This window comes from Phoca vitulina, unplaced genomic scaffold (genome assembly GCF_004348235.1).
Source record: "Phoca vitulina isolate PV1807 unplaced genomic scaffold, GSC_HSeal_1.0 scaffold9, whole genome shotgun sequence".
Taxonomy (NCBI): Eukaryota; Metazoa; Chordata; class Mammalia; order Carnivora; family Phocidae; genus Phoca; species Phoca vitulina.
The window spans coordinates 14,403,374-14,431,009 of NW_022589712.1; the positions used below are offsets into that span (position 1 = coordinate 14,403,374).

General features: G+C 35.9%; 1 protein-coding gene across 14 annotated transcripts in view; it reads left to right on the top strand.

The window, feature by feature from the left end:
• SYNE1 (spectrin repeat containing nuclear envelope protein 1) overlaps positions 1-27,636 on the top strand; it is a 437,497-nt gene that overhangs the window by 91,037 nt on the left and 318,824 nt on the right. For 12 of the 14 annotated variants that reach the window (XM_032407632.1, XM_032407640.1, XM_032407631.1 and 9 more), the window contains exons 4-9: positions 11,321-11,416; positions 14,167-14,250; positions 20,150-20,170; positions 20,646-20,738; positions 21,786-21,964; positions 26,678-26,874. In XM_032407632.1, the coding sequence (XP_032263523.1) occupies positions 11,321-11,416; positions 14,167-14,250; positions 20,150-20,170; positions 20,646-20,738; positions 21,786-21,964; positions 26,678-26,874 (670 nt within the window). The remainder of the gene's footprint in view (positions 1-11,320; positions 11,417-14,166; positions 14,251-20,149; positions 20,171-20,645; positions 20,739-21,785; positions 21,965-26,677; positions 26,875-27,636) is intronic. The other 2 variants (XM_032407639.1, XM_032407642.1) reach the window with 1 other exon arrangement.

Sequence of the window (27,636 nt, forward strand, 5' to 3'; positions counted from 1 at the left end):
GTGGAACATGTAGATTTGTACCAAAGGAGAGACACCTCTCCTTCTCTGAGACCAGAGGAAATAGGAAGGGTGAGTTTGGATGTGCCTAAATTTGGGATGGAGTGAAAGAGGAAGGCAGAGATGAGGTGGACTTGAATTTGAGGGAATTCCTACCTAATTGCTGTTATTTTTTAGATCTGACAGAATAGTCTTCATTTTTGAGTAAAGAATTTATGTTGGGATAAATATTTTAAAAGTTGACAGTTATAAAGATGTTAGTTCTTTCACATTTTAAAATTTATTTATCTTAGCAAATTCCTGAACTTCATGCAAGATATATAGGCTATGATAATTGTATAGTGCCACCATGGCCCCCAAAGAGAACAACTTAAAGATGTGTTTTTCAAAAAAATTTTCACAAGGGGCGCCTGGGTGGCTCAGTCGTTAAGCGTCTGCCTTCGGCTCAGGTCATGATCCCAGGATCCTGGGATCGAGCCCCACATCGGGCTCCCTGCACGGCGGGAAGCCTGCTTCTCCCTCTCCCACTCCCCCTGCTTGTGTTCCCTTTCTCGCTGTGTCTCTCTCTGTCAAATAAATTAATAAAATCTTTTAAAAAAATTTTTCACAAGAACTTAGATTTTTTTAAAGATTTTATTTATTTATTTGAGAGAGAGACCACACATGCACATGAGCACAAGTGGGGGACGGGCAGAGGGAGAGGGAAAGGCAGACTCCGCATGGAGCAGGGAGCCTGATGTGGGGCTCAATCCCAGGACCCTGGGATCATGACCTGAGCCGAAGGCAGCTGCTTAACCGACTGAGCCATCCATGCGCTCCAGAAGTTAGATTTTTAATTAGAAAAAGATAGTGTAAGTAATCTTGACATTATCATTGGTTTCAAAATTTTGTAATTTTACATTTTCTCTCATTTCATCAAATGGAATACAGTGTTATATTTGTATTTAAATTCCCTTGATTCAATCTTTATGGTATTTGCTGTGAAATAAATATATGGTTTAACACTAAGTCCTTAGGGAAAAACAAATAGTCTCAAATAGTCATCGTTTAGTGTTCCTATAAATGGAGCTGCTCTTTCAATATGCAAAAAACATCTGCCAGACTTAGATCTTTGGGGCTATTAAGGATAGGCACTAAACATTTTAAATATTGTCTTTTGGATGACCTCAGGCATGCTATGAGCATCTTCTCACTTTTTAGAAGAATTTTTGAAAGGTATTATAAAACATTATTTAGATACTGTATTCATTTGCCAAAACTGCCATAACAAAGTACCACATACTGGGCAGCTTAAGATGGGAAATTTATTATATCAAGGTTCTCATGGCTAGACAGCCATGCTCCCTCTGACACCCTGGGTAGAATCCATCCTTGCCTCTTCCTAGCTTCTTGTGGTGGCCTGAAGTACCTGGCAGTCCTTGGCTTGCAGCTGTATTAGTGCAGATCCTGCCTCTGTTCTGTCTGTGTCTATGTCCAAATTTCCCCTTTATATAAGGATACTAGTCATATTGGATAAAGACCCACCCTGATGACTTTATTTTAACTTGATTACCTCTCCAAAGATCCTGTTTCCAAATAAGATTACATTTGAAGTACAGGGGTTTAAAATTTCCACATCTTGAGGGAGAAGGGGAGAAGAACCCATAATACATTCCATTAAACATTTTGTTTTAATACCACGTTAGATTCATACACTCTTTGACAGGGACACTTTTGATTTTCCATGCTTTCTTTTAATAATCTATGCTAATGATTACTCTGACATCTTCAGAGTCATAAAGTATCTCTTTTGTGGCTACGCCCTTCTTCAGTTGTCTTCCCCATCAACAGTGCTAAAAGATAATATAGAAGCTCTTTCATGAATGCATTTTACTCCCATCCGTTTCCTTGTACACACTTTAGTGGGACCATTAATGAACTAAGATGAGGACAAAAAAAGCAAAGAGGAAAAGGAAAATGTAATAATTCACCCCCAAATCATTCTTCTGTTATTTTCTAAAACCACTTTAGTTTGGTAATCCTAAGCATATTGATAAACTCATTATTTCCAAATATGTAACTAAAAGATTACAAAGGAAAATCATCATTTCACAAAGAATAACCTTTATTAATTTATTAATAGAATTATTAATTCATTGATAACATAGATATAGATCTAGCAAAGTTTATGCAGGTTAATAAACATTTTGATAATATTTGTCAACGTTCCTTTTAGAAATATGCTTTATTTATTCATACATATACTCATTAAATATTTTTCTCACTTAGATTTTTATTCATTTATTTATTTACTTTTAATTTATTTTTAAAGATTTTTTTTTTATTTACTTGAGAGAGAGCAAGAGTGAGAGCACAGAAGGAGAGGGAGAAGCAGACTTCACACTGAGCAGGGAGCCCAATGGTGGGCTCAATCCCAAGACCCTGAGATCATGACCTGAGCTGAAGGTAGATGCTTAAACCGAGCTGAGCCACCCAGACACCCCAATATTTATTGATTTTAGAGAGAGTAAGAGTGGGTATGTGTGCAGGGGGAGGAGCAGAAGGAAAGGGACTTCCACATTGAGCTCAGAGCCTGATGCAGGGCTATATCTCAGGACCCTGAGATATAACCTGAGCTGAAACCAGGAGCTGGACAAATGCTCAACCTACTGAGCCACCCGGGAGCCCCTCATTAAATATTTTAACATGCTGTTTATCTACTTGGCAATGTTCTAGGTACTGAGAATGTGGCAGTGAACAAAACAGAAGAAATAATCCCTGCATTAGGGTGCTTATATCCTAATGGGGGAAATGGACAGGAAAGAGAGCAAATAAGCTGTTTTGTTGAGAAGAGACTGAAGAGGGGTTAGGCCACAAGGAGGGATTTAAGTTAGGAGGCTGTTGAAGTCATCCAGGCAAGAGACTGGTGGCTTATACCAAGGCAGTAAGCAGCAGAGGTGGTGAAAAGTGGTTGGATTCTGGATGAGTTTTAAAGATAAAGCCACCAAAATTTGTTGGTGGAGCAGATACGGTTTATGAACAAAGGTTAAGAGTAACGGATAGCCCCAACTTTGTACTGAATAAAACAAATAACTTGGGGAGAGTGATTCTTTTATGCTATGTACTGAAAATAATTTTATTCCACATGAAAATTGTTAAGAGCAGAGTTTTCCAAGCAGATTTAAAGTTGGACTGAAACAGTAGTCATTGCCTTTGGGATATGTATTTGGAATTAAACTAAGTAATTAAGGAAGTGGAAATGACTATGCTGTCATAGGAAATAAAAAAGAATGGGAACTGTCTTCTCACCTTTGACAAGTAGAGGTGGAAAATAATCACAATAGTGTTTTTATGAAGGCAATGGAAGAGAAACAGATTACACATAAAATTGTAATTACTTCACCTTGTTTCTGGAGATATTGGGAACATCTAATTAGATTTTCTGAATAAAATGGCAAAACTTTTAGATATTGCGTCAGTTTTATGTGGTTCCCACCAGTACTGATAATCATGATTTTGCTGCTCTGGTCCAGGGGTACTTTGGCATTTTTAGATATTTTAGTGTGGTGGGCTCTTAGCCAATCTTCAGGGAGGTAACTCACTCCACCTTTGCTGGTCAACTCCTCCTCCCTTCCCACTCTCCTCTCTGTTCCTGTTGTTTAGCTTGCTGTTTCCACCCATAAGATAACCATCAAAGAATGTGAACACTATAGACTGGTCCTGAGATGGGATTTTTCCCCTTCAGCCTGTGAAATTGTTCCTACCTGAAACATGGAAACCAGAGGTAGTGGTTTATCTGGCTCTAGAAGTGATGGGTCATTCTGTATACGGAGGTTTCAGGGGTGCACAGGATACACCTTGAGAACCTGCCTTTGCCTTGGGATCCCTCCACAGCCTGTGCAGAAGGCCATTTTGAGAATATTTTATGCCATGATTATGTGTAATTTTCAGCAAGCCTGGCGGTGCTCAACGGTGTGCGTGTGTCTCAATTGGAGTAAAGAGTAATCTGTACCATGTGCTTTTATTTTAGGCCTTTTCTACTTCCGTTTTATTGGTATCAGTGGGTATCCAGCAATCACAAATTTTAAACCATAGGATATGTAGTTAGTATTTTAAAGTAAAATGTTATAGCTTTTTTGTGTGTCATAAAATGTTTTGAGAGCTCTTTCCCCAAGGCGAAAAGTGTTCGGTAAAACACTATCCAACTGTTCTGAGATTAAAAGTCATGATAATAAATGAAGACCTGGGTTGGTCCTGGCATGAAATGGGAGATTTTGCCTTTTTATTTGCTCAAGACTAAAACCTTCATGCTGTAAATCTCCTTGATAGCTGTGTGATACTTGAGGCTAAGGGACCCTAAGATTCTAGCAGATGTGTAGGTATATCTGTTGATGAAGTAATGATATGCTAGTAATGTTTCAAGGTAGATTTGTGCTCTTCTACATTTCTGACTGCAATATAATACTCAATGCTTCTTTCACCTCAACTGATGTGCATAGGATTGTCCTCTTAATGCAAAGTTAAAAATGGTAAAAATATTTTTAGTCTATCTCCATTTTTGTTATTTTTGGATATAGGCATACAGTGGTCCAGGTGAAATGGCTCTATTCATTTATGCATGTATGAATGTATGTTTGTTTATCAACAGTATTCAGCTGTGTCTACCTTCATCATTTACTGATATCAATTGGTCAAAAGTCTATAAAACATCTTTTCACATCAAATACAATTAGGTCTCCCTGAAAATGCACACTCTCATCAGTAAAGCATAAATTTATTTTTGGTCACTTATGTGGATCTTATCATGGAGTAGGAGTGGAAGGGCACTGAACTGTAAATTGTTACATTCAGATAGTGTTTACAAAGTAATAACAAAATAGACCCACATGTCTGTTGTGCTTTATTTTGTTACAAGTAAATGAAATGATCTTAAATTATTTAACTAAGAAGTGAAATCTATTGAGAAGATACATTCTGACTGGGCAGGAAAAGATTAGCTCAGCAGGCTTGGGTTGCTCAAACTCCATACATTGCAAATAAAGACCTATCTTTAGGAATGGTCCTTAACCGGCTCCTGGGAGATAACCTCTGAGCACTTGGAATATTCTGCCTGATAAGAGAGTTTTATATGCCTAGACCTTGGGCCATGCTGTACTACTACTTTGATGAGATTAATTTAACAATGTGTTTCATGGTGAACACCCATCTGTTTTTTCTGGGGAGCTGGGACAGGGGAAGGGCTGGAGTCCGAGTAGCTGAGGTCAGTTATGTAAGCACTGCATGCCTAAGTTACAGAGTCCAAATAAAAACTCTGTGGAGCAAAACTCATGGAGCATGCTTTTCTGGTTGCTGACACTTCACACATATCATCACACATCATTCTGGGAAAAATTAGGCATGTCTTTATGTACTACTACTGGAAGATCATTCATCCCTGGAAACTCATACATGGTTTCTCCTGGACCCTGCTTTTTGAGCTTTGTCCCTTTGCTGATATTAATGTGTCCGTTCACTGTAATAAATTGTAATCATGAGTAAAATAGCACTTCTGAGTCCTGTGGGTTCTTCTAGTGCATCATAAAGCTGAGGATGGTCTTGAGGAGCCTGGACATTCTGACAGACCCAATCTTGAGAAAGACTGAGGCAAGTAGTTCTTGGGGCCTCAACAGCAGGACCCGGTGACAATTGTATTTAGGTCATTGCCATGTGACAACTTGACTCCAGCTAACTTTTGGATCCAAGCAGAGAATGTGATGGGTGCAGCTCAGGTCACTCATGTAACAAAAGATAGGGCTGTCACACAAACATGACCACTAGGGGACATGGTGTGAATCAGGCCAACTGTTGTCTATGCCAGTATGTATTTATATACATAATATTTCTATTATTACTATTTAGTCTTTCTTTTATATCCATTCATATATAGAAGTGGCTTTTTGTTAATAAATTTTTTGTTTCTAGTAGAATGGCAGGCACTTCAGCTGATTAGTTAATACTTTTCATGTTGATATTAAACAAAAATCACATATATAGGTTTATGTATTATTCAGGAAATATTTATGTTAATACCTGTATTTTTTGTACTAAACTTCCTATCTAACAGGTGGCTCAAAGTATAATAAACCTGGGCTCAAATCTAATCACTTACAAGGGTTGTGATCTAGGCCAATGGTTGAACCTCTCTGAGATTCAGATTCCTTGCTTTGAAATAGGAAGTGATACTCCCATAGGTAGTGGTTATGAATATTACATGAATAATATGTATGCAAGCCCTCAGCATAGTGCTTGACACATTGAGATGTTCAACAATACATTATTGATTCTTTCCTACCTTCTTCTTTTTTCCTCATTTCATTCCTATTAAAACACCTACTGAATTAGAAGGTGTAAATATCTAAGCCATGGAATCATCTAGTAAATATTGGAATTCATATATGTAGTCTATAATGTGACTATTTTGTCATATTTACTTTATGCATCAACATTTTTCATTTCATATGTAATTTTTAAATGTGAGAATTACTTAAATTTTTATTTCATGCCAAATAGTTATATCTGATATCTGTTTTCATCAAAATTATTCTCTTATTCCTTTTCCTCTAAGCAGCATAATTGTTTCTAGGGGCATAAAATCAACATGTCGCAGAGCAAACATGGCCATCCTTTCATGGATAAAAATATGAAAATAGATGGTAGATAAGGCTTAAATATGTGCTGATGCTTATAGATTAGTCAAGTGACACAAGATATTCACACACACACAATGTTAGAAAAGAGGTTGTTTTCCCCAAATAGAGGAAATGGTCAGGAAAAATTATGTCAAAGATACCTGTACGTCTACAGTCCGTAAAGATCAAGGATGGACTTTGAATCTCATTATGTGTCATTAAAGGAGCTGAATAGCAAAAATAAAGGAGGAGGAGAAGAAAGAGTGAAAAAAGCTCCGTAAAGTCTGTTTCAGTCATGAGTTAACTCCCAAGGGTATAACCAGGCACAGAGGCGTGTGCAACTTCCCTGTTTCCAGGGACTTTCAGACCCAGGCAGTCCTCTTAGAGCTAGAATTTTAGGTTTAAACCTCGTTTGAGGAGAGCTGAGAGAAAGGAGTAGCCACAGAAGTGAAGTACTACTTCCTCTGTTCTCTCTCCCATCTTTATCTCCCTCTCCCACTGACCCAATTGGGAAGTTCTGTTCTTCGAACAACCTCAGATTCAGCATGAATATATTTTGGTTCCACTATAGAAATCTAAATGTGACTGTCAAGTCTAAGGAGAATATAATTTTAAAAAATACTGCACCAAAAAAAGAGCTTATCACAATTTTACCTTAATAATAGTAAAAAATGATAATTGTGGTTTTGAAAAGTGCCTGATAGAGTCCTGCCTAATGCTTAAAACTGAAAATTGGTAGGGAATAGGAACAAAACCACATTATCTTTGTTTTTCCATTAAGTCAGGCTCCAATTAGTTACTTTCTTTCCTAACTCTTTCTTTTGGCGGCCAGTACCATGACCTGAATCCAGCCAGAGTAATCAGATTGGTGCTGTAAGTATTTATATATGTGACAGGAAAGACATTTTATCTGAAAGGTTTTTTATTAAGACATTGTTCCAAAAAATAAATGATATAGTCACAATAGTAAAGGTCTCCTCTAGTTGATCATTTGCTATATGTAAACAATTCTTTATGCAAAATGGAAGAGCAAAATTTGTCCAATAATGACTACAATGTTTTTATTCTGATGTAATTTTTGATGTGTTTTGTTAATTTTGAACAATGTTTACATTATATCTAATTGGATAGAGTTTATAGAAATATGAAGATCATTCTCTAGTATTCATTTTTGCCAGCTCTTTACAGTAAGGCTGGCCAGAAGTTTATTATTCCACCTCTTTTACTAGTTAAGTAAAGAATTGATTACATAGTGCTTGGTCCTATAATTCAGTGTGTTGAAAATATGGTACTTGTGCATTACAAATTAAATTGATAAAAACATTTTTTAAACATTTTTATTTTAAGGAGAAATATTTTCTCCCAATTTCTATTTAGACTGGTAATAGCCATCAGTCTACATCTCTTTACTTTGTGCAGGAAGACACTGGTGGAAAAATTTCCAGAAGCAACTAGTATTTCCTATAAAAAGAGAAATTCTGCATCATGATCTTATTTGTGTGTATCTCTAAGATTCCCAAAGATATTTGCAAATAAGCATCACATATCTCTGTTGAGTGTGATTCACTCACCATTTACATGATTACTGCCAACTAGTATTAAGCACTGTGCTTTGTATTAGGTATATAATGATATATCCAACTTCCTTATCTTCAGGAAGCTGCCCCATGATCTGAATTCCTGGGGACACAGATTTGTAAATAACTAACTGTAATGCAACATGATCATTCTGATCTGAACAACATATTTAGGGCAAAAGAAGTGACTTAATTCTAGTTGGAAAACTGAAAAAGATTAAGTATGAGCTGAGTCATGAAAATTGAGCGGGAATTTACCAAGAGAGGAGAGAGAGGAAAGTGAGGGTAGTCTAGGTATCTGTTCTTGTAATAAAAACCATCTACCCTTCTTTATCATGCAGACTGGAAACTTCAGTCATTTCTTCAACAAATACTTAATGGGTTCTTACTGTGAATAAGACATTCAGAAACAAGATATTCTGTGTTGTGTTGCAGTCTGATAGCCTAGAAACTGGAGAACATTTTTCTTTACCCATTATATATGTACCATATTTTAAGAGCCATTAATATGGGCATAAGGGCTACAAAAATCATTTTATTTATTTATTTATTTATTTATTTATTTATTTATTTATTTATTTTAAAGATTTTATTTATTTATTTGACAGCAAGAGAGGGAACACAAGCTGGGGGAGTGAAAGAGGGAGAAGCAGGCTTCCCGCTGAGCAGGGAGCCCCACGCGGGGCTCGATCCCAAGACCCTGGGATCATAACCTGAGCCGAAGGCAGATGCTTAATGACTTAGCAACCCAGGCACCCCAAAAATCATTTTTTTAAGAAAATTACATTTATTCATTTATTCAGTCAGTCATTCAGCCAAAAATATATATTGAGTGCCTGTCATTTACCTGGACAGAAGGATTCAGGAGTCAGTCTATCCAAACAAAATTTTGTGAAGAACAGAGGAGTCAGGATTGATCTTGGTGATGACCACTGTCAGAAAGAAAGGAGAGAGAGAAAGAAAAGAGGTTTGTGAACCAGGCAGGCTGATTAAAGAGGTTTGGGGAAGAACAGATCAAGGAGAGGTTGGTACCAGCAGTCAACACAGAGAGGCTGATGAGCTGAGTTGCTCAGGGGTCACTGCTGACCTGATGGCTGTGTCCACAAGCATGTGCAGAAGCAGCTGGAGGGGAAGGAAGACTGTGGGGCACCAGTAGATTCGATAGGAGAAACATCAGAGGCAGAAGTGGGGTCACAAGAAAATGGTCTTCAAAGTGGCAGAGATGAATTTGTGTTTAAAGGCAGATTGGGGGGGCGGTGCTTGGGTGGCTCAGTTGGTTGAGCATCCAACTCTTGGTTTTGGCTCAGGTCATGATCTCAGGGTTGTGAGATGGAGACCCAGGCTCAATGTGGAGTCAGCTTGAGACTCTCTCCCTCCCCCTCTCCCTCTGCCCCTACTCCTACTCCCTACTCTCTCTCTCTGTCTTGCATGCACAATCTCTCTCAAATAAATAAATAAATAAATATTTAAAAAAAAAAAACAAAGGCTGAATGGATGAATGGATGTGACTTGGTTTTTTGTGTCAAATTTCTTGGAATTTTTATCATTTCAAGAAAATTCCCTGCTTAGTTTCATTTTCTTTATATATTTTCAGGTTAACACAGTATAAGAAAAAATTCATTTGCATTTGTTCACTGAATATATCACATATTTATTAACTTTTTCCTCATTGTTATACTGCATTTATATTCTTAGGATACAAATGGATATTTTGCATGATAAACAGGCCATATTTTTAATGATTACATATAACTAATACAATAATTTTGATTCTTATCACACTGAATAGTTTTCATTGTAGCTCACTAATAATTTTATTTATATGCGTAGAATATAAAGTCATTATTACATTTTTTGCTATATTAATTATAAGCAGTGTGAATAGTGGAATATAAAAGAGAATACCTGAAAATGAAAACTTATTTTTGAACATGTATTTCACAGTATGAGAACAAAATGTATTCAGCTGTTCATTTTATAAAGAGAGAAAATGCATTTAAAAATAGAATTGTGCCATTCAGAGACTGTAATTCATGCAGTCATAAGAGAAATATAAATGCTCCCTATCAGTGGGTAGAGAAAAACGTCTCATTTCAATAAAACATTTGGTGATTAAATATCTCTACATAGAACTTTTCCTTTCTTTTTTCTTTTTTAGAAAGAAAGACAATTGGATATAGTCAGAAATATAACTTAGGCTTTTAACATGATTCAGTGAGAACCAGGAAACTATAGCGCTTGAACCTAGGTAATAAATGGAAAAGTTCTTTCTGTGAGAAATCTGAGGACACCAATCCTCCACTGACCATGAACATTAGCATCATCACCTGTTTCCTTTCTTCTGAGCCAAGATAGACCTGAATTCAAGGTTTGACAAAGCCCAATATATTAGGTATTTTAGTGATTTTTATAAAAAAATAAAAGACCCTCCATGAATTGAAAATGGGCTTTGACTTATTTTTCCAGTAGTGGTGATGGATTTGCACTGATCAGTCTGTAATCTTGCACTTACGATCCTCTGAGTTCAGCGCCACATTCTGAGAGAAGCTGAGCTAGATTTGTCAGGCGAGAAACAGGACCTGGCCAGCTAACTCACAGGAGAGTCAGTCTGCAACCTTAGTTGTGCTCCCGCAGCTGGCCCCTGAGCTAAGGAGATTACTGCGGCCAGAATGGGCTTAGGTAAGCCCGTGGTAACGTGCTCGCCCACAGTGAAGTTGGGAGGTTGGTACAGTTTATCTGGGGCACCTCCTCTTCCTCGTTTAGGCCCTGCGTCAATGTCTCATCTTTTATGTTGATAGTGACCTCTTTTCCTTCTCTTACCCCATACCATCTCTTTGACTCTTGACAAAAATTCCTTTCTAGAAAGAAGCTGGTATGTATATGAAAGCCCAAGCATTAAGTCTCCTGAGGTTTTTGAGTAAGTTTCTCTCCAAAGGGTTGTTTTTCTCCAATAATTGGTAATTGCCAATCATATCCAAAATAAAGAATTTAGGTATTTAGAAATTATTTGTACAGATTTCACCACAGTGAGTAGCAAAGGTATGGCAGAGAGAGAGAGAGAAGCATTTTTTTGCACTTAACTAATTTTTTATCTTCTAGCGGAAACCCCCACTGGTGATAGATGATCTTTTTGAAGACATGAAAGATGGTGTTAAGCTGCTTGCTCTTCTGGAGGTCCTGTCTGGGCAGAAACTGGTAAGGACTTTTTCTGTGACCAGACTTGTCAAATTGTTCCCCTTTGGAATTTGGGGGTTGTGGAGTTGGGAGTGTAAAAGGTGCTGTCCCTATAAGACAAAGTTCTCTTTTTGTAGTTGGTAATACACTGGAAACACTGGCCTATCAGTCACTTCTGGGAGCAGAGAATACATTCCCTTTCTCTTTCCTCACACCTTTAGTGGATCTGAAACATTATAGTAGTAGCTACCTTGGAAGGCAGAGTGAAAAACTTCATCAGTAATCTGTCATGTTTAACTACTGCCTCTGTGTGGTGTCCAGGAAGATGACTTGCAGATTAACACACCTCAGTTTATAGTGTTTGCTTTCCATTTGGAAAGGATGGTTGGTCCGTAACTGTGCATTACTTATGTAGCTGTCTGTTGAAAATTAAGTTGGAAATCAGCGTGACATTCTTCATGCACTTGTGGACGTCCTCCATGCACTTGTGGACATCCTCCATCGTCAGTCATTTGTCACAGGGACAGCTTGTTTTTAGGTGCAGTGCAACCAGCAGAGTGAAAAAAAAAACACATTGACAGTGAACTACAGAATATATTTTTCTACATTACTCAATAATAAAGTATAGACAGTCCCCAACTTACAGTGGTTCGACTTCATGACTTTTTGACTTCATGATGATGTGAAAGCAATATACATTTAGTAAAAACCATACTTGAAATTTTGAATTTGAATCTTTTCCTGGACTAACGACACACAGGATGGTCCTCTCTCGTGAGGCTGGGCAGTGATAGAGAGCCACAGCTCCTAATGAGCCACGTGATCACGAGGGTAAAGAACCGATACACTTACAACCATTCTGTACCCACACAGACATTCCGTTTTTCACTTTAAGTACAGTATTGAATAAATTACATGAAATATTAAGCACTCCATTATAAGATAGGCTTTGTATGAGATGAGTTTGCCCAACTGTAGGCTAATGTAAGTGGTCTGAGCACATTTAAGGTGAGCTAGGTGAAGCTGTGATGTTTGGTAGGTTGGGTGTATTAAATGCATTTTTGATTTGCAGTATTTCCAACTTAAAATGAGTTTATCAGGATATAACCCCAATGTAAGTTGAGGAAGATCTACATTTTGTTTTTCTGGGTTATGTTTTGTTATTTCAGAGGAGTAGAGAAGTAAGTAGTTTGCGAGGATAAACTCCTTATAAATGCCGTTTGCCATAATTACAAAAAGGTACTCAGCAAATAATCTTCAAAATGTGTAACATGTTAGACAGAGTCCAAAATTGGGAGTACTCATTTTTCCTTTATTTACTGCTTCTTGACAAAAGCTACACAATCATTATTGCTTGGGTAATTGAGTTTTTTAAGTGTTTTTGCCTAAACATAAATTTCCAGTAATTTTGTGCAGAGTCCTCAAAATGGCTTTTGTAAAAGAGTTTGCTTGTTGGAAAATTACAAACTGATAATAATTTTGTGTAAATCATTTATCTTAATAGGATTCATATTGTAGTGGATGCTCTCAGCACCCCTGTGCCATCTCCGCTCGCCTCCCTCTCCAGCGAGTGAGAGTTCAGAGAGTGTGGGCCATTGCCCATAGACTGCAGCAGCATCTAGCCTCAGATCCTATTAACATGTCTCCAGGATTCTATCCTCATGGCTTTTATCAAAGCACAAGTTGCTCAAGGCAGCCCTGAAGTGCGGAAGGGTTAGTGGTCCCTAAGGACCCTCAACCAATGGAGATGGGAGTCCATGAATAAATGCTCCAGTCTGCCATTTGTAGGAGGGACAATTCTGTGACATAATTTACACATATCTTATAGAGTGTGTGGGTCCCCAGCAGGATTGAGGCCTAGTTGCTCACAGCAGAAACCCTCAATAACGCTTTTCCTTCTTCCCTGTCTCATTCTCCATGCATCTCCTCGCTCTTACTACCTGGAGTCACCTCCCCAATAAACTACATGCACCCAAGACCTTGTCTCGGGTTCTGCTTTGGGGGAAATCAAACAAAACACATATGAAAAGCTAATTTGGAATATACAGGTGTATGCATGAGCTAAATAAACTGGATTAGCATTCAGATGTGGGAGTCATTGACTTGAGATATATACAGCCTTGGTTTCCAGATATAATTGGCCATCTTTATATATCCTCCTGAATTAAGCTATTTAATAGAAGCTTAAAGGAACCTTTGTTATAATTCAGTTGGGTATTAAAGACGTATATCATTCTGTATCAGTATAATTTTACCAGTGTACTTGACTAACAGAGTACAGAAATCTTGATAGGCATTTAATTGCCAAGCTAGATGATTCTAGAAAAAGTAAATATTTTGACATAAGAGTCCTACTTCTGTTTAAGTGCCCACTCATTCAGCCATAGAATTATAAGACCTTGAAGCTAGAAGAAATTTCAAAATGAATCTCAGCATTCTTACTTAGTGGATAAGAAAACTGAGACCTACAAGGACAATTTCCAATTTAACCTTTCTTATTTATTTATATTGAGCCCTTTGAGATTCTGAATTACATAAAATGAAATTACTCTGAAATTATAAATAAACCTTGGAAATGGTTGTTTAAATTTTGTGCATGTCATTATGGTCCAGGACCACATTAACATGAAAAGCATCATTTGAAGGAATGAGTATCCTAGGCATTGTTCTTGAATATTCTTCAAGTATATTTTTAATCCATTTAAATTCATTTTATAATTATCTTTTTAATGTGTGCATTTTTGTTTATTCCTATTCCTTCCTGTTTATAGCCATGTGAACAAGGACGCCGTATGAAGCGAATCCATGCTGTAGCTAATATTGGCACAGCACTCAAGTTCCTTGAAGGAAGGAAGGTGAGAGAGACAAAACAAAACATCTTTTTTTTTTTTTACATTTTTTTTATTATGTTATGTTAATAACAAAACACCTTTTTAAACAAGAAGGTGTGAGCATACTGATGTTTTTCAAGTTGACTGTACAGTAAAAACACTGCATGTAAATTATACAGCGAGAGAGTCAATATTATTGTAAAATAATTCTAGATTTACAGGAAAGTGGCAAAAAAATGGCAGAGAGATTTCCTGTCTATACTTAGGGCAGCTTCCTCTAACATGAAGAACTTACATACATAGTACATGTATATATGTATACATATATATATATATGGCACAATTACTAAAGAAGGACTTTTAAATTGGTGTGATACAATGCATTAAAGCATAGACATTTGTCTAATTTCATCCATTTTTCCACTAATGTCTTACTTCTCCCCAGGATCCAATCCAGTAACACACCTTGCATTTAATTGTGGCTCCTTGGTCTCTTCCACTCTATGACCTTGTCTTCCTTGTCCTTCGTGACCTTGATAATAGCTGCTGGTCAGTTATTTTGCAGAATGTCTCTCAATTTGGGTTTGTTTGATGTTTCCTCAAGATTAGATTGAGGTTATACATTTGTGGCAAGAATTCCAAGGAAGTGATGTTGCATTCTTCTCAGGGCACCTGAGAAGATATAGGATTGATGAGTCTTATTGCTGGTGATGTTAACCTCAATCACTTGGCAAAGCTTTCTGCTGTGTTTTTTTTTTTTTTTTTTTTATGATAAAGTTACTATTTTTTCCTTTATAACTGAGAAATAACTTAGGGGAGATAACTGAGATTATGCTAATACTCTACTTCTTGCAAATTTTGCTTACTGATTTTAGCATTGATTGCCTTCTTCAGTAATTATTTCTGTGATGTCTGCCTAATGGTAATTTTGTGTTTCCCTCAGTCCTTTCACATGTATTAATTGAAAGTGTTCTGTAAGTAAAGGTTGTCCTTTCTCCCTCCCACCATTTATTTATTTATTCAATTATTTATTTTGGCATGAACTTATTTTATTCTATAATTATAATCCAATAATAATAATAATAATACTCAAATTGTTCCAGCTTTGGCCATTGAGAGTTCCTTTAGGCTGGCTCCTGTACTCTTTTAATATGGCCCCATCCTTTTTCAGGCCTTTCCTCATTTTCCAGAACTACATATTTTCCCTGCCCCAGTTCTGGAATCAACCACTTCCCTAAGCAGGCTTTGGTCCTTTTATTAGTGAGCGATGTTTGGGTGCTGGGTGTGCTCATTGCTACTGAAGTTTCATTGCCCCTAGGCCCTCTTAACAGATGTAGAAAATATGAATGTTTACTGACCCAGGTATATGCATATGTGTTGTCTCTCTCTCCCCCTGCCTCCTTTCTCTCTCTCTCTCTCTCTCTCTGTGTGTGTGTGTGTGTAAACCATTAGTTTAAACTGATACTTCTGATTCCAGTCCAATACCACGAGGTTTGTTAATAGCCTCCCATGCTTGTTTCTATTTTCTCTGACAGTGAGAAACCTGGCTTTCATCTACAATGTATTCATCTATTTTTTTAATCTTAGTATAGATGTAAAATTGTTTAAGAATTGCTCACCAGACCCCTGTGAGAAACAGATTTACTCACTGGAGAACAGTGTGTATGTATAAGTCTTTTGGTCTTTAGTATTACAGCATTCAGTTAAAAGACTATTTTCCAAATTTACTTAGGTTACTTTTATTCTTTTTCTCTCTCTTCAGTTTTAGGATAGTCTTTTGTAATAGAGTTTGGTAATCAAGGTATATTCAGTTTTGAGTAATACCCCCTCACACACACATACATCCTAGTTGACTATGATTATTATTCTTATTCTTATTATTTTTATTTTGGGGAATGAGACATTATTATGATTCCAAGAGTAAAAGTTACGCTTAGAGAAGGCACCCCCTCATTATCCTTACTATTCCATTCTCATCTTTCTTCCTTCCATTCCCTATCTCATCTTAGGGAACCAGCTTCTAATTTATTCTTACAACATTTCTTTTGCATAAATGAGCAGATGTATTTTCATACACCTTCTTTTTTTTATATGAAGGGTAACATCCTATAATACATTTCTGCACTTTGCTTTTCTCATTTAACAGTATATCATGGAAATCTTTCATATCGGTTCATGGAGATCTTCCTCATTCATTTTTACAGCTGCATTCATTATGTGATGTGCCAGAGTTTATTCAATCACTTATGAATGAGGCATTTAGGTTGTTTCTAGTATTTATCAAACACAATGATGCAATTAATGGCTGTCCACTATACTTTCACACTATTATAAGGGTATTTTTTGGGTAAATTCCTGAAAGTGTGATTATCTAAAAAGTAAGTGTATATGTGGTTTTGTTAGTTATTGCCATGTTTCCTTCCAAACCAGTTGCACCAACTGGTTTAGGTTTAGCCTTTTCCCAACTTGTGGGAATTTAGGTGTCTGTGTTTGGCAGTACCAAAACCAGCTCTATAAATGGATCTCTAGATACTACTTGAAAATAGAATGATTCAACTATTTCCTTCAAAATCTGTATCACTAAATTCATTTATTTACTACCCAAATGCATATTTGAATACTTTCCATATGACAGGAACTCTAGAAAATACAAAAATACTTGATTGTGTTCACTGAATAATTTATATTTTGATCAGTTGGTAGTACGATGAAACAATATAAAGTCCAGTCATTTGTGCAGACTCTGTGCCAAAGAGAGATTCTGGACATTAAGATGGTATAGAAAAACAATATTAGCTTCTTACAGAATATTGGACATTGTTTCCAGATGACTAATATCATTATTAATGGAGTGTTTCTCTTCTTCCAGCTTCCTCCGTGAGTTTTTCATAGAAAGCTAAAAAAGCCATGTTGAACAAGATATTTATATCTTTCCAAGTCATTGAGTCTCCCATTTTACCTATATAATTATAGTGTCCTACTTTGTTCTGAGCTATCCTTCATTGGCTAGAATATAAAAACAAAATTCCTCTTGTTAACGTCTTGGGAAAAATTTAAGGACTTAACCTATAAAGGCATTGTTTGCAAAGAGGACCAAAGAGTTTTCTTTCCACAGAAGACTTGTTTTACACAAGATCATTTTCACAGAACAAACCTAAGTAATAAAATTTGACTGTGGGGAGGAATGAGTTTGTTTTAAGGCTCTTCAGTGCCCACCTTACTATTTATTTTATTTTATTTTTATAATTTAAGAACTTATATCTCAAACATATTTTCAGGAATTTGTTTTTGACCTTTGGACCTAATTTGCCCTCCATTTAGATTTTTTCTTTAGATAATAGAAAATCAGTTTAGTCCTTGGATTCTAGCTTGATTTAAGGAATAATAAGGGCACTCCTCAAATTTTACTGGAGAAAACCCTACCATTGTGTTTGTTTTCCACTTGTTTACAGGGAAACTGATAAAAGCATACATTAGTATTCTGATAGGAACCATGTAAATGTGATTCTAATGAGTAGATCCGGTACCATTTCCACCAGTTTCTTTCTCCAGTGAGGTATCAGGTAGGTCATTCTAAACAGTAATGCAAGGAGCCAACCACTGACCACCTTTCCTAAAACTTCCCTTAGTGTAGACAAGCGACATAAATTTAGGTTCCTATAAAGTCAGATAGGTGATCTTAAAGATGAAGTGAGTTAGAGGCTAATTATGGAAACAGGAGAATTGAGCAAGTTTTGTGCCCTGTCTGGAAGATGGAAACGAACATTCAGTTCCAGTTATAGTTGCCTCAGTGAAATGCAAGCACAGGGATCCCAGATTTTCCAATTAAACAAGAGAAGTCAGCAATCTGGATTTTTATTAAAATCTAATCATTTATTTATTTATTAAATAATGCAGGTAGTTGGCTCCTGTATCACTGGTTAGAATGACTCACTTGACACCTCATTGTAGAAAGCAACTAGCATAAAGTGGCAATGCATCCATTCGTTAGGTTTTCAATTTATCAAGAAAAGCTAGGAATCTGGAGTTTTAATTGAATTTTTTTCAAAATTTATTCCCAAATAATTGGAATATTTTTTGGAAATACCTGTGGGCCTTGTATTAGTTTGCTGTGGTCCCTATAGCCCTACCACAGACTGGATGGCTTAAATAACAGAAATTTCTTTTTTCACAGTTGTGGAGGCTGGAGGTTTAAGATCAAGGTACCAGCAGAGTTGGTTTCTTTGTCTCTTCCTGCTTGCAGGCAGACACTTACTCACTGTGTCCTCAGGTGGACTTTCCTCTGTGTGGGTGTGGAGAGAGAGAAAGAGCTCTGGTGTCTCCTTCTCTTCTCATAAGGACCTCAGTCCTATTGGATTAGGACCCACGCTTATTACCTCATTTAACTTTAATGACCTGCTTAAAAGCCCTGTCTCTAAATACGGTCACACTGGGGGTTAGGGCCTCAACATGTGAATTTGGAGGAAACACAGATCAGTCCATATGGGCTTCTGGCTTGCAAAATCAAACTTCCCCAGATTACCTGGGCCACATACAATTGTCTGGTACAGGATTCTCAAACATTGGCATGCATCAGAATCAACAAAACCTAGAGATTTTGTTAAGGCAGATTCTTGAGCTGCACCCCCAAGGTCAGCAGGTCAAAGGTGAGGTCAATCAATGTGATCCCATTCTCCTTCTGGTTTCTGGGAATTCTTCATTCTCTTTGAATGTCTCTATTGTCCATCTCACACTCCTAGGCTATTAAGAATTTAATAGGATAAGTTCATAAGCCCAATAAGAGTAGGCTCCATAAGCCCATTATGGAACACACAGTTTTTAAGAGAAAAAATAATTATGAAAAGCATTTTTTCTTCAGAAGTTGAGCAAAATATCTTCAGGTTCTATCATAAATTCAGTATGTTAACTTCATAGTGCATTTGGAGCTGGATTGAGGTAGAAAATTCAACTTATAATTTTTAAAAAGAATGATATATAAGGAAAGATAAATAATCTGCCCTTCATGGAATGCATTAATCTTCTGGTTATTAGCATGTATTATATATCTGTGCCCTGTGGATACTAAAATGGATGTGGAGAAAATTCTGGAGAAGCTGTAAACCAAAGTAATCAAAATGATTAGGGACATTGCAGTAGGTTCTGTCATAAAAGGTTAAAAAACGTGATCTTTATTTTCCACAAACATGTATTATTTGTCTCATGCTGTGCTAGGTTTAAAAGAAATAGAAGCTTGTAATCTATGGAAGTTGTCAATATTTTTTTTCCTGTCTCTAAACCTGATGAATGAATTTCACCAGTGAGACAAAATCCCATAGGTATATCTCAAATTATTTACAGTGATTTTTGTGCTAACTTTTACTCTACTAGTAAATTTAAACTAATTACTCCAGAGTAAAGTATTTGTGGGATGATTTTGCATCTGATAATTTTTTAAAAGTAAACCATTTACAAACTTCTGAACTTTATTATTAATAACACATCTTATTAAATCTTGTCTGAGAATTATTGAGCTATAAATCTAAGGAGTACTTTATTTTTTTTTCTAATTTGTTTAGGGATTATTGAAAGGATGGTGAGCAGTTGTTAATTGTTCTGAGAATGGCTGAGATAGACTTACCATACATCCGTTTTGCTGGGACTTAGGAAATAACATTTTTAATAGTTGGGAAGGCATTAAAATAAATAATTAGAGACAACTACAGACAAGTTAACATCTATCCTGAATGCTTAAAAGTCAGGAACTAAACCCTAATGGTCTCTTCTACTTTATTATTTCTTGGCTTTCCTTTGTCTTTACAATGTATTCCCCAAATCTTGCTCTAAATTTACTACCTACATTTTTATTCTCTTTGAACAAATAACTCTGATTTTTAAAAATTATTTATGTATGTATATCATCTTCTCCCTTTGTTTTTCATGTCAGTCCACGTACAGAGGATCACCGGTTAGTACAAATTTTAGAATTTTTAACTCCTGACTTTTATAGGTAAAAGAGAACATAAGTTTCATGCTATTTGGTAACAAACTTCAGAGTGAGTGCATTTTCTTAAACTACTCATCACAGTTTCTTTTAAGCTCCAGTCAACTTCTGAATGTAAAAAAAATAACCTTTTTTTTTTTACTGTGTGGTGTTTTGTTGGTAATTCCTTGCATGATGTCATATTTTTTCAACTTTAAACAATTTTTTGAAATTCATTCTATAGTTGTTTTTATTGTGTGCCCCTAATGAATGCTCCTGAAATTTCCACTGAAACCATGTGCTTGTTTGTTTTGATGGCTCACCCTACTTACTCTTGTGTATCACTACATAGGCATGACCAAATTGTCCAACTGATGTCTAATAAAGTGCTAATTATTGCATAATTGGGTGGTCTATAATCTTCTAGTACATTACTAGTACAGTTTTTCTTTTTAAACAGATTAAATTAGTCAACATTAACTCCACTGATATAGCTGATGGCCGACCTTCAATAGTTCTTGGATTGGTGTGGACCATTATTCTATATTTCCAGGTATTGTACTATAGCTCCCTTTTCAGTTGATATAATGTCATGAATGGAGGTAGTGGTAGAAATTTTAATAGTACTCTCATTTGCCCTACCTTTGGGGTTGATTCTCAAGTGAGCAGAAATTTGATTTTCCCATGTGTATTGTTTTTTGTTAGCAGAAAAATTTCCTCTTCTTCCCTGCAAAGATGTTATATATGGTACTCCTCCAAAAAAACTGTGACATAGGTGCTCCATCTGAAAAGTGAGCAGGGCACATCAGAGATGAGATATTGGTGTAGAAAGAGTTCAGGAAATTTTTTTTGTTCTCTGGAAGGGACCAGTTTTATGTTCCCATTAGACATTAAGGGGAGAAATGAACTTGCCATTCCATCTAGAATAATTGTTCTAGCCATTAGGTTGTGTTTTTTTTATTTTTTGAAGATTTTATTTATTTATTTGAGAGAGAGAGGACAAGCAGGGATGCGGGGCAGAGGGAGAGGGAGAAGCAGACTCCCCACTGAGCGGGGAGCCAAACATGGGGCTTGATCCCAGGAACCCGAGATCATGACCTGAGCCCAAGGCAGACACTTAGGTTTTTATTTAAGTCTTTATTTTTTAGAGCAGTTTTAAGTTCACAGCCAAACTGAACAAAAAGTACAGAGATTTCTCATATACCCTGTACCCACACTATGTGTAGCTTCTCCCATAACCTACATCCTCCACTGAAGTGATACACTTCATGAACCTATATTGACCCATCATTATTAAAGTCTGTAGTTTACATTAGGGTTCCCTTTTGGTGTTGTACGCTCTATGAGTTTGGATAACCATTAGGTTTTATTTTATTCATTCATTCATGTGTTTAACAAGTGTTTATTACTGTGTACGAGGTAGTTTTAGATGCAGTGGGAAGTCGGAAGAAGAGTACAATGTCAATCATGCCTTAAGAACTTACCTTGTCAATGGTGTTAAGGGTGTGAATTTAAATCACTTTTAGTTGGGAAAGTAAAACATCCAAGGAAAGAAGAACAAGATAATTCTTATGTTTTTGCCATGTTAACTCACGAACAGATTGAGGAGTTGACCAGCAACCTGCCACAGCTGCAGTCTTTGTCGGGCAGCACATCCTCTGTGGACAGCATGGTTAGCGCTGAGACCGCCAGCCCCCCAAGTAAACGGAAAGTGGCCACCAAGCTCCAAGGAAATGCTAAGAAGGCTTTATTAAAGTGGGTTCAGTACACAGTAGCCAAGTAAGTACCAAGAATTTGTTTAAATTTGAAGCCCTTGAATAATTTGAGTTACCAATTTATTACTGAGTGCACCTGCCAATATTGCGAAATTTGAAGAGACATTTGAATGAAGGGCTTTGCTTCAGGCTGTTCCATTCTTTCCTTGAATTAAATACAAAAAGAAATCATCACTAATACTCTAGGAAAATGCTGCAATCAACCTAATTCCTTCATTAATCATGTGATTGGGCCCAATTAATTTATTTTTAACACACTCTTTGATTGGTAATCTGAGGAGTAATTCTGTTTAGGTCATTGTTTGGACTTCCTGCTTTTATTAAATAATCTTTACACAAATAAATTAGAGGTTTAAATGTGATTATCTCTTTATAAGACTGTTGAGTTCTGTTTAATAATAATGTGAGCTAAGGTCCACATCTGAAATAATTATATTTGTTTTTGTTTCCCAAAACTTTCTAACAATTTTATTTTAAAATTCTTTTTCCTTGGGTCTCCTCTTTTATCTGGAATGTAGATTCCTTTGTCAACTTCAGTTTTATAGATTGTGGATTTGCTTCTGGGCATAATAAATTTACATGTGTGTACATTCATGTGATAATGCTAGATATAAAATTACTCCTCTCAATGAGTATCTTTTCATAGCAATTTCAATAGCATTTTCAGCAATTTCAAAAAATTGAGCATACCAGTGTTTTGTGGTCAGATGTGGTCAGTGGTAAGATCTCTTCATGAAGAAGTTGTGCTTTTGTATGATTTCCTAAATGACATGTCAAATTAACTCACTTTCTGTTTTGTTTTTGCATGCCTAAATCTAATCTGAATCTTATTCCCTACTTCTGGAAAATAGTTTTAAACAAGTACTTATCATTATAAAATATTGAGGCACTAAACATAAGGAGTTCTATTTTTTTTTTTAGTTCTATTTTTAAAGTGTTTGAAGAGCAAAAATAAAGACAGAAAAATTAAACATAGAGAAGATGTAATTAGTGTTATTATTTTACATCATTTTGTTTAACTTTTAAAGTGTGTTGGTGGTTTTCTAATTTGGGGTATATTTTTATGATTCAACTTGTAGTCAAAAATATTTCTGAAAGCAAAGCTTTGTGGCTTTTTAGAATCTGTAGTAGAAATAAAATGGTAAAAGCCTGACCACATTGCTGGTATACTGTTTGCATTCCATCGATAGTGGCAATTACTAATCTCTTTTGCAGCTTAATTGGGCAGGGAGAAGAAATGTGCTAGGTAGGAAGAGACAGGTGACCACATGCTAGGACATTTGTCATGATACTATTTAATAAAACTTCATGATAATATCAATGTGATACTCTCCCATTGCTCTACAAACCATTAAATTAACCAAAAATAAATTGGTTTCCACTTAATATTACAGTAGCTTAAAGTAAACTCAAATTTAATGCTATTAGAGTTTTTCTGCATTGGTTTTGTTTTATATATGGTGTGTTAGCTTTCAAAGATGCGCAAGGGTCTAATGATAACTAAAAGTCATTCCTGCAACTTATATATGTGTAACATCAGTGGAAGTTGTATTTTCCTTATCTGTATAAATGTCCGGATTTATGGATCCAAGGCTTTTCCACCCATCAACATATCAGTGAGATCCATTTACTTTATAGCTGCATCAAGTATAGAGATTTGGGGAGATGACTGTTCTCTAACATAAAAATTCTGTGATGAACACATGATTCCATTATACCTACCAAATTGTTGATAATTTTTCTAAAACCTGCTTTTTAAAAAGTACTATCCCACTATGTATTTTTCAAGAAACTTTTTACTTCCCACCCCCCACCACTCCAGCAACCCTCAGTTTGTTTCCTGAGATTAAGAATTCTTCATATCAGTGAGATCATATGACACATGTCTTTCTCTGATTGACTTATTTCGCTCAGCATAATACCCTCCAGTTCCATCCACGTCATTGCAAATGTGGGAGGGATGGGGTGGCTGGGTGATAGACATTGGGGAGGGTATGTGCTATGGTGAGCGCTATGAATTGTGCAAGACTGTGGAATCACAGATCTGTACCTCTGAAACAAATAATGCAATATATGTTAAGAAAAATAAAGAAGATAGGAGGGGAAGAATGAAGAGGGGGAGCTAGAGGGGGAGATGAACCATGAGAGACGATGGACTCTGAAAAAGAAACTGAGGGTTCTAGAGGGGAGGGGGGTGGGGGATGGGTTAGCCTGGTGATGGGTATTAAAGAGGGCACATTCTGCATGGAGCACTGGGTGTTATGCACAAACAATGAATAATGGAACACTACATCAAAAACTAATGATGTAATATACGGTGATTAACATCACATAATTAAAAAAAGAAACTTTTTACTTGTTATTGATAAAAGACTTTAGAATCTGTACCCATTTCAGTATATGACATGTTTTTAAAATAATAATCTGTGAGACTCTGTGGTCTGAATGTTTATCAGTCTCACAAGATTGACCATGACAAGAAAGGACAAAACATCCAGTAAACACCAGACATATTATCAGAATATATTCACTGTTTTCACATAAAATTTCAAAATATGTGAGAAGTAAATAAAAACTCAGTAATGCAACATAATTAAGCCTTCTCTATTTTTTTTTTTACCAACTTTATCTCCTATCACTATATACTCTCAGACATGAAAGAATTAAATTGTAGCATATCTGATATTTGCATACTTCATTTTGAGATGTCTAGGAAGAACAATTGCACTTTAAGACAAAAATTAATAAGATAACAAAACAAATGAAAATTTGTATATCCAGGTCCATTCAAAATGACTTGAAGTAAATATGTATTAGAGGTCAGAAATGCCTATAAACTGGATATACTTCATCACTTCTTTAAGTGATGTGTCCAAGTTTCTTTAAGTTTGTATCACTTCTTTAAGTGACATATCTAAGTTTCCTATATTTTGTATCCGAGATTCTTAAATGAGAGGTTTGGACTAAAACTAAAACTTTTTAGGAATATCACCTACTGCTTTGATGTAATATGAAACATTATAGGTGTGCATGTGTGTGTTCAACAAATATAGAAAAAGAAAATGTACTAAAACTTGAAAAATTATTCCAACGTAGTAATATTTAGGGAAATATTTTCTATATTTTTGAAAATATCTGAAACAATAAACAAGTTGAGGAAAATCAGAAAATATCTAATACACGATGAATATTTGCTAGCTAATTGTTTATTTGCACCCACCTTACTGTGTTAAAAAATAATTTGAGGTGTCTGTGAATACAAAAACATTTTCAAATGAGGAAATGTGAGCAAAAGGAAAATGTAGGTGGAAAAGTAAGATGAAGCCGGGGTAAATGTGCGAATTGAGGAGTTAACAAGAGCACGCTGAACTGTTCCACCTGTGTGGGTATTTGCCCGTGTGTCAGACATTGGCTGAAAATATTACATGCATACTACCAGAAACAGAAACTCTGAAAGAACTAAGAGGAGATACAGGATTACTTTATAATTACTGGCATCTTACAAAATTGTTTTGAAAATATGTATTTATGAAGCCAGTGATGAGATCCAATGATGCTATTTTCAGCACTAGGCAATTTATGCAAGCTGAATGTACATTGGTAGAAAAGGATTTAAAGTGACTCTTAAGTTTGCAGAGATAAAATTTAAGGGCACTTACCAACTTTGTATATTAATCAATGTATCAATCAAATATACCTTATGGTTCATGGAAATCTTGAGAATATAATAAAAAAGAGAATTGAGTGATATTACCTCTGCTTCATTTAGAAAGAACTATAATGAGACTAATTTCTTTAAAAGGAGACTACCAAGATATTCATCCATTGAATGTCACCTAATTGATCACCTTCAAAGGCTCTATACTTAACCAAGGGATGTTGTTCAAAGACATCGTTGCAACTTCCTTTTGGAGCTGCCATTATATATAGTTGATAAGTTACATGTAAAAAAAAAATTCATTGTGAGCTTGTATCACTTTTATTTTCAACAACAAACTATTACTGCCAACTTGAATGAATTCTTAATTATCATAACTGGCTTTGAATTAATTCTATCCGCCACAAAAGAACAAAGATTTGTGACCAAGGGCATTGCTCTCAAGGCAATTCCAAAAACAAGAGTTTAAAAAACAATTTGATCAAACAGTTTGATCAGTGGGGTAAATGGAAACTTGTCTGAACTTATGTGGTGTATAGGCTCCTGTGTGACTGATTTAGAGATATGATCACATCCATTTGCATTTGTTCATTCTAAAGTATTTGATATAATTCAGCCATATTATCTTAGTATGTTAATACCTGTGCACATACAACACACTGTTGTTTATCATTGTCATTGGAAATGTGCTAGATACTTCTTCAAAAATATACACTGATGAATTACTATCAATTTTGGTGTTTTTATAATTTTCTCTTTTTATTTTGCTAGATATGTTTTCTCTGTATTAGTTTCCTTTAAAAATGTGCTTTACATTGAATATCTCAATTACTGAAAAGTCTAATATAGAAGATTCTTAAGTATGGAACCAAAACTTCTCCCGCTTATCTTGTTACCCTCTAAAAATTTTATTTTGCCTAATTTTTTTCAAGCAGCTAACTGCTATAACTGCACATGAGTCATTGCTGAGGACTGGATTTTGCATTAGTCCTTGAGGACAGTGCATGTTATCTATTCAGAATGTGACATTATTTTATTTTATTTTTTTATCACATTAAGGCAGACGGGAATAGAAGTAAAAGACTTTGGGCGGAGCTGGAGAAGTGGAGTTGCCTTCCATTCCATCATCCATGCCATTCGACCAGAACTAGTGGACTTGGAGAGAGTGAAAGGGAGACCTAACCGGGAAAACCTGGAGGAGGCTTTCACTATTGCTGAAACAGAACTAGGAATCCCAAGACTACTGGATCCTGAAGGTAAATGGAGTAATTGTTGGTTCTTGCACACATACTTCAAATCAGTAAGTTTCTATGTCTTAAAGGCAGAAATTACAGATGATCTCTGAAACATTATCAGAGGCCAGAAAACTTTAGAAAAGCAGGAAGAAATAGTACCTTCCTGCACTGATTTTCTTTTGGAAAAATATCCACTAGATATGGGAGCAAAATATAGTTCTGTTGCTCCAAACAGCACTTTGACGTGGGTGGTGTCAGCCAAGAGAAGAGTAGTAACTCCATATAGTAAGGGTGGAATGAAAGCTTTAGAAGTGTGCATATTAAGGGGAGGAGGAATGTCCGGGATGAAAGAATTACTCTGTTTATATAACAAAGAATCGGAAGAAGTAAGAGATCATTAATAATCGGAGATCATATCTTTAAAATGTCAGTCACTAGAAACTTAGAAATGTTGATAACCATCCAGTGTTCCAGTGTCAGTTGGGAAAACCACACAAATGGTCGACTACTGTTTTTCATTAGAATTGTCTGGCACCTTTTTGGTAAGGCTGTGAATTTTAAGACATTATAGAAGTGGATTAAGCTCTTTCAAGCCTGCAAAAGAAAATTCTGATGCCTTTAATAAACTTTAGTAAACTGAATAAATTGTTTGTTATATTGACATAAAAGGATTAAAAGTGAATTTTCCAGGGGCATCTGGGTAGCTCAATTGGTTAAGCATCTGACACTTGATTTTGGCTCAGGTCTTGATCTCAGGATCCTGGGATTGAGCCCTGCTTCCAG